This window comes from Arctopsyche grandis, chromosome 7, assembly GCF_051622035.1.
Source record: "Arctopsyche grandis isolate Sample6627 chromosome 7, ASM5162203v2, whole genome shotgun sequence".
In the NCBI taxonomy this organism is placed as follows: domain Eukaryota; kingdom Metazoa; phylum Arthropoda; class Insecta; order Trichoptera; family Hydropsychidae; genus Arctopsyche; species Arctopsyche grandis.
Genome location: NC_135361.1, coordinates 11,482,183 through 11,492,639, shown reverse-complemented (window position 1 = coordinate 11,492,639; position 10,457 = coordinate 11,482,183). Strand labels below are relative to the sequence as shown.

Genomic DNA, 10,457 nt, shown 5'->3' with positions numbered 1-10,457 from the left:
TCATCGTGTCCCCTCATTGGCATTTCAAATTTACCGCAAAATTTAACACAACCAATAATTTTAAATAAAACATCCCGATTTTTTTTCCCGATCTATTTCCCGCCGATAAGCTTCGCTTAAATGGGTTTTTATGTTAGCCGATCCCAAAATCGTGAGATTACACACATTTTTAAAGTGTTCGACACTTCCCTCGTGTTTTTTAATTTTATCGTTTAAATGTTTTAAGTCAATAACTCCTGTTTTCGTCCAAGATGCTTCGCCTGGCGACTCGCCTCCAAACAAAAGACACGGATAACAAAATAACGCGTTTTTTTCTGTACATCCCGTTAACCAATTGTATTTTTTATAAATGTCTGGATTAAATTTTCGCGAGTAACTAAAAGATCTACTAGTTGCAGGCTGTGAAATAATTAAATTGGGCGTGAGGCAGCCTAATGCTTTTATAGCGACTTTTTCGGTAAGTTCTAGTCGCGAAAAGTGCAAATTTTGTAAATATTATAGGGGATGAACGAATGAGACGACTGGCATGTTAATGCACGTGTTTATTATATGACAGCTGAAGACAGAGTGGGTAGCAGCTCTCCGAACCCAGCCGGGTTGGTCCCCACTCGCAGGAAGGCAACCAAACTCGACCATGTCGTATAAGCGAGCCGCCACATCACTCCCCCCCCAGCATCAGCGATACCAAAATTACAAAGAAACAAATTTTACAAAAGAAAAAAATTATTGTTACACAAAGAGAAAAAATTATTACGTGGGGAGAAAAAAAATTGTTGACGTGGGTCATCCGCTGTGTACATAGGTGTACCGCCCTGAATGGTCGGTAGATTCGAGGGCGGTGACGTCGCGAGCAGGACGGTGGGTGGTCCGATGGTCGCGCCGATCAATGCGATGCTGCGGCGGCGCCGCTCTTCCGAGGCTGATGTCGGTTGGTGGGGCGGCGGGGGCGGCAGGGGCATCGATGTGGTTGATGATACTCCGAGCTGGACTGTGAGTCGTTGTGGCTCGTGGAGGTGTTGTAGCGCTACCGCCCGTCTCGGCGTGACGACGCTCGTGGGGACGGACGGGGCCTTGATGATGATGATGATGATGATGGTGCTGAGGTGGTGTATGTCTTGTGGTGCTGGATGACCGTTCTATGTGTAGTGGATCGCGCATGACTCCACATCCAGCTGTCAAGATCGTCGTCTCATTCGCTCCCCCATTTTTTAAAAACACCTGTCGTCGACGTTGTGGCTGGACTCCAGTCGATAGGTAGATAGGTAGGTAGCCGTGTCTGCTCGTTTATTGTCACCCGCGGGCCGCGACGCGTGTTGATGGCGATGGGGGCGCGGCGGGTAGCTTCCCCGCCTGGCTCGGCGAGGCAGGGATGAGCGGCATGTTGAAATTGATCGAGGCTGCGTGGCTCGATGTCGGGGGTCACCAGTATAGGGGATGAACGAATGAGACGACTGGCATGTTAATGCACGTGTTTATTATATGACAGCTGAAGACAGAGTGGGTAGCAGCTCTCCGAACCCAGCCGGGTTGGTCCCCACTCGCAGGAAGGCAACCAAACTCGACCATGTCGTATAAGCGAGCCGCCACAATATTTTACTGAATTATTTTTTTCTTCCATTTTTAAAAGAAAAAAAATCTTAATATATTTAAATAAACATTACGAGAAAAAGTAAAACAGATTTGAAAAAAGTTTGCTGTTATCAAAATGAAAACGACTCACCGAAGATTTGATGAGGTCTCGTACACAACCAATTAAGAGTAACGAAAACGAATAAAGCTGTGATCGTGCGATTCAACTAATCAAATGTAAGATCAAGCGCGCGAAATCTTACACAAACTGACAGATGAATGTCGTTTAACAGGCGAAGGCTGTCAACTATCCAGCCCAAAACGGCAGAGTGAGTGAAAGAGAAAGAGCTATCTGCAAGTTGCAAATAGCTCTTTCTCTTTCTCGTTCCGAATCTCCGGGCTGCGTGGCGTTCAGGGCGGCGCTGTAAAACTTTACAGCCAGTACAGCAACATTTTAATTCATCTGTCACCATACAAGTTAGTGAGGGTCTTCGAAACGGTCAACATTACTTACAATATCACCCTTTTGGATATGGGTGATATTGTAAGTAATATTTACTCTGTCGAAGGCCCTGTGGGAATCTCGTCACATTCATCAAAACAGTTACTGCGACGCAGAATACATTCCCAAAACCAGACGACGCACACCTGCAGCCATTATATTAAACTCAAGCGGAACGGTGCCAAATCCAACTCAAGCGGAACGGTGCCAAATCCTTCGAGAATGTTCCACCCCTCACACTCGAGCGGAACGAAACCCAGACGACGCACACCTGCAGCCATTATATTAAACTCAAGCGGAACGTCCCTACCAGTCGAGCGGAACCAAAACGGTCGAAACACGCCGCCACCATTAAACTACATCGAGCGGAACGGCGCCAATCATTCCAGAAAATTCTACCCCTCGACAAAAGAACATTCCTCGCTTACGCATCAACAACCACCACCATAGGTCAGGCGATACCAGAAACACTATAAAAGGAGGTACAACCCAAACAACGCCAGTCGACATCCAGCTCCTGACCAGCCACCACTTCACTACGCGGACTTGGAAGATCAACCAGCCGAACGAGCCAGCAACACACTGCCGTATCCCGAGACCTTCCGAACATAGCCGAACGAACGAGCCAGCAACACACTGCCGTATCCCGAGACCTTCCGAACATAGCCGAACAACGAGCCAGCAACACACTGCCGTATCCAGAAACTTGCTGAACATAGCCGAAGGCCGAGCCAGCGACACTCTACCACATCCAGAGACCTCTGAACGACATACTTTTGCCAACAATTAATCATACTTGTGTATACGTGTTACTACCAAATAAATACCATATCCAACATATAGCTGTATTTAATACCGAACACAGACGAACCTGTCTATAACACATGGCGGACTGGTGGTGAAGAAGACCTTCACAACTAGATAAGTCCCCATAGCCCCAATAGTTCGTCCATCCAACTAATAAAAAAACATCATTAATAAATGTATTATTAAACATATATTTTAGAATTTTATGGGAGGGGCTGCAGCCCGGCAGCCCATTAGAACGAGCCGCCACTGGTAGGTATGTACCCAGTGGTGTCACCCTAATGCAGTGGTTTTTAACCTGGGTTCGATCGAACCCCAGGGGTTTGGTGAGTCAGTCTCAGGGGTTCGGCGGAGGTCAAGACACACACCTGACTCATATGTCACACACACCCGACTTCATACCTAAAAATTCATATAATTTTTATTCAAAATTTATACAAATTTATACAATTCTGCGCGCGCACATTAGTACGGGAAGAAAAGCCTGTTCCTCTTGTTCCTGTTGTATCCTGCTCGCGCAAATTAAGTGAGTATGTACCGTTCAAAATTATTTTGAATATATATATATATATATATATATATATATATATATATATATATATATATATATATATATATATATATATATATATATTCAAAATAATTTTGAAAAACTATTGAAAAAAAAAAAACGGTGACACCACTGTACATATGTAAGTGTAAGAAGATTAACTGATTCAATGGGGCCATCAACACCGACAATATTTTCCATATCCAGTTCCTAAATAGCCACCACAGGTATGGAAACTGGATATGGAAAATATTGTAAGTAATATTGTTGGTGTCGACTGCCCCAATCAGACGCAATCCAGAAACAACGTGTGAACTTAACTTCTCTTTTGGCGCTTCTCTCTCGTTAGTCATAACAATTAACAAATATTAATATGTAATTAATAAAATATTTTTTAATTACATATTACGAGCCAGCAACACACTGCCGCATCCAGAGACCTTCTGAACATAGCCGAATGCCGAGCCAGCAACACTCTACCGTATCCAGAGACCTGCTGAACGGTAAAGGGACTACTCGTCAAATGTGATCATCCGTCACGCTAAAACTGGTCACGAGAAAACTAGTCACACGTTAAAACTGGTCACGAGAAAACTAGTCACACGCTAAAACTGGTCACGATAAAACTAGTCACACGCTAAAACTGGTCACGAGAAAACTGGTCACACGCTGAAACTGGTCACGATAAAACTAGTCACACGCTAAAACTGGTCACGAGAAAACTGGTCACACGCTGAAACTGGTCACGAGAAAACTGGTCACACCCAAAAATTTAAAATTGGTAACACAAACAAAAATATTCTCAAATACTTTTTATTTACGAAATTTTTATTATTATCGACTAGACATATGTATGTTCGAGCCAAAGGCCCTCGTGGCCGTGGCCGTGGCCGTTGTTTGTGGTCTTCGCGAGGAGTTCGCGGGTATCTGTCAGCCCATCTGACGTTCGCATCGCTCGCATCCGAGAAGGTTGGCAATCCATCAATGGCTGCCGAGTGTTGGTTCCACAATTCTACCCACCTGACGAAGTGAATACAATTTTTTCGATGCTTCATGGGTTGTTTCCAGACGAGGCCATTTATCAAGATGTCGCGACATATTTTTTTACGACCTATGTATCGTAAAAAAATTTCGTAAAAAAAAAGTATTTGAGAATATTTTTGTTTGTGTGACCAATTTTAAATTTTTGGGTGTGACCAGTTTCAGCGTGTGACCAGTTTTCTCGTGACCAGTTTTAGCATGTGACTAGTTTTCTCGTGACCAGTTTTAGCGTGACGGATGATCACGAGTGACCGATCTAGAGCGACCAGTTGTCCTGTGACAGGTTCACATTTGACTAGTAATCACCGAACCCTGCTGAACATAGCCGAACGCCGAGCCAGCAACACTCTACCGTATCCAGAGACCTGCTGAACATAGCCGAATGCCGAGCCAGCAACACACTGCCATATCCAGAGACCTTCTGAACATAGCCGAAATGCTGCAATGTTTGTAATTAATTGTCAAGGAAGGTGCATTGGGGTCTACCTGTCGGGCCTTCTTGGTATATACTAAGTAAAATAAAATAAATAAACATTATTTTGACAACTATTTCTTTGCGCTGAAAACTTTTTTCCTTCATTCTAGACGAATCAGAATGAAGATCAAATGTCTTAATATTGCATACTGGCAATACTGTGTATAAGTGACAGGTGAATAAAAATAATTTCAGAGGTTACAATGTTATAACGTTTTTACAAAACTCTTTTATTAAAGGATATAGAATGATTTCGTTATTCACAAAATTCTTTCCGACGAGATTACCACTCTTATTAAATCGATGTGTAAAAAGCCGGGCGTTCTCAGCCAAATCTTCATCCATTGCAGAAGTCAACACTAAAATAGTCAAGGATGTAATTCTGTTTTCATACGAAAATCCTAGATTTTTTAGGTTAATGAATTTTTTCGCTATTAGTCAATACGTATTTTGGGGCTACTTCGCTCACTTCTGCTTTTTCGAAGTAAAGAATACACCTGTTAAAAAAGATGAAATATCCAAAGATACGCCATGGTACTTAAAAATTAACTTGGGTGATCCAACATACAGACGTATCTTGGGTACTACTTCACTGCTCGTAGGTCAGTAAATACCCATGCCTGATAACATCATAGATAATTTAAACGATGATCTACCTATAATACTGATTATTTCAATTTCAGGATTCAGCACCATAGCGATTACATGGATGTATACTTTGAGATCGGTCCGATATCTTGTATTGCACAAAGGTGGCAATGTCGTATCTTTTGTAACGTACACACCGTTCGGCCATAACAGAATCATGAAAGTGGATCTGCCGTACGTGTCGTGTGCAGAAGGTCGAAATTCTTCAAGAGTTCTTCTGCCGATAAAGGTTTACAATCGAACCTGGTATTACCTCTTGGATATGAGAGGCGAATTCAGAAATCCAACGTTGTTCGACCATACGGCCGGCCTAAAGAGATCATTTTCGGCCCATAAAAAGTGATTTTATTGTCGTATGTGATTATGTATATGTATTAGTGAATAAATAATTTGATAATTTTGTTTGCGTTTTTATTTAAAAAAAACTGTTGCGTAGGGGTGGGTTCAGAATCAAAATTAAAGGCCAAAGTCGCTTCACAACATTTATTGAATGATTCAGGAGGTCCACACGCAGCCAGTGCTCGTTCCAGAATAAATCTGATATGGCCTAAGTACCTCCTTATAAAAGACAAGTTGCTCACCACAGCTTCCCTGATCTGTTTGTATATTTTGTCTAGGCACGTACAGTTTTAAGTGAGTCTCACGCTCTCATGTTCTGAGAACTCTACCGATCACTTACTGAGTCCCGTTGGGCCAATTCGGGGGTCGAATGCACTTAGACAGGAAATAATCTCTCTCGTGTTCCCACGTTACAAAACTACAATTACTTATGAATATCTAGTAAAATAATTCGAGAAAATTTGAACAATAATTTATTTTTGATAAAGAAAATACTTGTTTAAATACAATAATTTTTTACATACATATATTAAGTTTTTTAGTATTTCATACAAATGATGAAAATATGTTTTTTTTTTTTACAAAGGAAATAGAAATATAACGTAAGGAATATATAAAATAACTTTTTTTTTTTAATTCATATGTACATACGCGTGGAGGTTTTTACTCACTCGAATAATTAGTAAGTGGTGTCAAAGCTGTTAAAAATTTATTCTCCATATTTTTATCACATTTATTATTAATCACATGGCGTGCTATTGATTGATAATAAATTAATACATTAGATATATTATAATATAAATTTTTACAAACCGGTATCTTAGATTCCTTAAATGTTAAGAATTAAAAACACCAATGATCGATTTTATAGGTTTTAAACAACAATTTTCGATAAGAGTATTATTGTATATACAAAAAAAAAAAGGAAAGAAACACATTCATACATCTTTGTGAATTAATATGACTCGTGCAAATTTCGATATGAATGTTGTATTTCAGGCACAGACGTAATATAAAATCAAACACACAGTGTCCATACGCATAATGAAATTATCGATATATTTTCTTTTAATCTTAAACATTTTTTTTATTATTTGACACATTTCTTATATGTAATTTAACAAAATGATAGTATTATAAAATAGTGTATTTTTGTTGTTGTTGTTGTTGTTGCATAATGGCAAATTTAAATTTGTAAGGAAAAGTAGAAAAGAAAAATATGCAAACAAAACAATTGAATATTTTCGTAGAATAGCAAATTGGAATCTAAGATGCCAATTTAATTAATTGATTACGATTATTAAAGTCATTCGAATTTGACTGACGCATAATAATGATTAATTTACATCATGACTAAATTTCCTTGCATTAAGGCGTTTAAAATATGATTAATTTTGCGCGAAGCACTTTCTTATACAAGATCAATGTTTTTTTTTTTTTTTGTTTCAAAAATATAATATATTTAATTCACGTAATAAAATATTTTGAATTATAAAATTTGAAAATAATGGCAGCCAATTAATTCTACAATGTAGTTTTTCGCACTAAATATGGAAATAAGAAAAACCTAGAGATGAGAATAATTCGAAAGCAAAAAAAATAAAAGAAATAACTTGTTATCCTCGTAGCAAAATAAATATATTTTCTGTTTAAGAAGTAAAATTATAAAACAATACATACACGTTTTTCATAAAATTTAAAATTAAATAGAATTAGACAATTATTAAATGACTTTTTAAGACTTATAAGACAACATTTTCGATGTACGTGTTCATGGTTTTCATTGGAAGTACAACAAATTTGGACCATAAAAAGTTGCTAACATCCATTATTTATTTATCAATTATGACGAAACGTTTCAAGGTGTCAGATTGATAGATACATTTTATTTTAATTTTTTTCTTCAAATAAGTAATTGAATAATTTTATATAAAATAATTGCCTTTACAAAAAAAAATAAAAGTATAAAGAAGATTAAACGTATTAAATCAGTTTTTAGTTGTATCTTATAACAAAAAAAAAAATACATATATACATATCTGTGGAAAATTTTATATTGCACATTGCAACTGAACTAGACATTTGAACAGGTAAAATATATATATACATAGATAGATAGGGTCTTAGTTAAGAATGTGTATAAGCTTTTTTAAACATCATATTTTTAATGGATTTGTAAGAATGTTTTGAAATCATTATACCTATACGATATATGGTTAGCAGCAAATATAGATTAAAATCTATTTACTACAATGTATTTAATCACAAACTTTCATTTTGCCTCCATACAATGTTCCAATTGGAAATTTCCATCTCAACAATATTGCATTTCACCTAAGACCCTGCACATATGTGCGGTGATTAAATAAGTCATTAAATTGTAATTATCAATTACAAATAATAAATGCCAACAACACATTGTGAATATATTAAGAAAATATGTATCTCCCCACATTTTATTGGACTAGCCAATGATAATAATGCTCGAAATCAATACGTCGGCATTCTTTTCCTTTAAGATAATCTTTATCACAGAATTAAATAAAATGTCATATATATGTATATACATTATCATCGGGGCTCGATTATCATCAATTGAGCGCCTCGGTGTTTATATCAACATCTATAAAAATAGGATATAAATATTCTAATTAATAAATGAAAAGCACACAGTGTTCATATACACAAATTTCGCATATAAACACTTCTATTACTATTAATATTAAAATGATATCACATCCAATAAGTAAATAAATATTATTCTTCAAATTGTACTGCAACTTGACTGAGCTTTATTCGCACTGTGATATGTTGTATATCAAGTACGAGTATAACACATTCTCTCACTATTATTACACTTCACACTGTTCTATCAGTTTTTAGACAAAAAAATAAAAAACGAAAAATGTTTTTAGCTCAATCAGTAATCGGAGTGGTGACTCTTTGTATGTCGTCGCCTACTATGTCCTCGGCTTCGAGATCCATTCCTTCTACTTCTTCGTCTATGGTTTTTCCGTGAGTGTTGCACAAACGACACTTGCATCCGATTATACAGGGCGCGGCCAAGAGTAGCAGCGGACTAGCGACGAGTAATAAAAGACCAAAGCCGGCGAATATTCCGACGACTTGGGCCCGATGCCAGATGACCGAGGCTCGTGAGTGTCCTAGTTTATTTTTGCATGGCCCCTTGTCATAGTGACGAAGTAGAAAATCGTCCTGAAAAGTATAATAATAACATGAACGACCACTTTCAAAACAGACATATTTTTATTTTTATTTAAATTAGCACACATACAGAATAAATTATAAAAGAAAGCCAGTACAGTGAGACAAAAAAGATACAAATATAAATGAAAATATTTATATTCAAAGTACAGTGAACACGGGGTTGCCAAACGTCCCTATTTGAGCGGGACAAATCCCGAGTTCCGCATTGCCTCTGAAAATCCTGAGTCAACAAAATTTGTATATGAACAAAAATGTATGTAAATAGAAAAGGTTTGACTTCTAAAGTAACAAATTTCAATCCATTAAAGTCTTGTCCATAAACCAAACATGAAAATCGAATTTTCTTCAATTGCAGAATTAACAAAATGATGAAATATTATTTGCAATGTTGACCTTCTATAAAAAGATGTCTGTTAATTAAACAATTTTTTACTGAAGCGAACGAGAATTTTTTTTTTATTTTAACGAAAAAAATTTAACAATGCATCATTTAATAGTGCGATTGCGCTATTAAATTATGCATTGTTATGACAAATTGGTGAATAGAAAAGATTTGTACATCTGGTGAAATGGTCATTGACGTTGAAATTAATTTCATTCAAAACAGATGTGTCAAGGACACCATTAACTATCTTATATAAAAGTAACAAATCAAAAACTTTTCTGCGATGAAACAAACTTATGATCTTGAAATAAGACAGTCTGTCATTATAAGTTGGTAATAATCTTACAAGACCAGCCTTATGGGATAAATGGCGCAGAAAACGCTTCTGAAAGGTCTAAACGATCTACATATATGAGTTTGGTAATAAGGAGACCATATGACCGAAGTATACTTCATATTGCTGCGAACTAAACTGATATAGAGTAATATTAGAGTATGTGGATTCTTAAAGGGCTTTGCAACTTGGCAGATAAATCCCAATAGTTTATAAGGATTAGTGACTAAATAGTTAAACATATCAAGTTCTTGGATCACAAAGGCCGGGTCACATGTCTGTACTAGAATGCAATGTTTTAAGTCAGGTATAATAATATTTTTCGACTTAAAATAATCTGTAATCCTTGACGGTAAACGATAAAAAAATTCCTATTAGCGGTATTTACTGGTAAATGATTTTTTTAAACGTGGATTAGATAACTGTATGTGGTAATTTTTCCTAAAAACGTTAACTTAAATTGAATTCTAAATAATTAAAAATAAATCTCATGAATCATTTCATATAAATACCATTCGTAATAATATATTTACTTTATCTATGTACGTAGTAGCAATAGTTTTGTGATCATGTGAAAAT

General features: G+C 36.8%; 3 protein-coding genes across 5 annotated transcripts in view; 1 reads left to right on the top strand and 2 right to left on the bottom strand.

Moving 5' to 3' along the window:
• Window positions 1-500: 500 nt before the first annotated feature.
• The window catches only part of LOC143914760 (uncharacterized), a 1,424,209-nt gene continuing 1,414,252 nt past the window's right edge, over window positions 501-10,457 (bottom strand). The window contains exon 3 of one of the 2 annotated variants that reach the window (XM_077435087.1): window positions 501-1,596. In XM_077435087.1, coding sequence (XP_077291213.1) covers window positions 784-1,158 — 375 coding nt within the window. In that variant the 5' untranslated portion in view covers window positions 1,159-1,596 and the 3' untranslated portion in view covers window positions 501-783. The remainder of the gene's footprint in view (window positions 1,597-10,457) is intronic. The other variant, XM_077435088.1, reaches the window with a different exon arrangement.
• LOC143914265 (transmembrane protein 223) lies at window positions 5,062-5,994 on the top strand. Its single transcript, XM_077434417.1, has 2 exons — window positions 5,062-5,546; window positions 5,628-5,994. Exons 1-2 carry the CDS (start codon window positions 5,192-5,194, stop codon window positions 5,933-5,935), a joined length of 663 nt encoding a protein of 220 aa, XP_077290543.1. The 5' UTR covers window positions 5,062-5,191; the 3' UTR covers window positions 5,936-5,994.
• The window catches only part of LOC143914749 (uncharacterized), an 82,480-nt gene continuing 78,410 nt past the window's right edge, over window positions 6,388-10,457 (bottom strand). For both annotated transcript variants that reach the window (XM_077435061.1, XM_077435062.1), the window contains exon 8: window positions 6,388-9,147. In XM_077435061.1, the coding sequence (XP_077291187.1) occupies window positions 8,848-9,147 (300 nt within the window). In that variant the 3' untranslated portion in view covers window positions 6,388-8,847. The remainder of the gene's footprint in view (window positions 9,148-10,457) is intronic.

Excerpts from the sequence above, each read along its gene's own strand:
- LOC143914265 (XM_077434417.1), top strand. The coding sequence starts at position 5,192 with ATGATTTCGTTATTCACAAAATTCTTTCCGACGAGATTACCACTCTTA. Across the intron at positions 5,547-5,627 it reads TACTACTTCACTGCTCGTAG|GATTCAGCACCATAGCGATT; the intron begins GTCAGTAAATAC and ends TTTCAATTTCAG.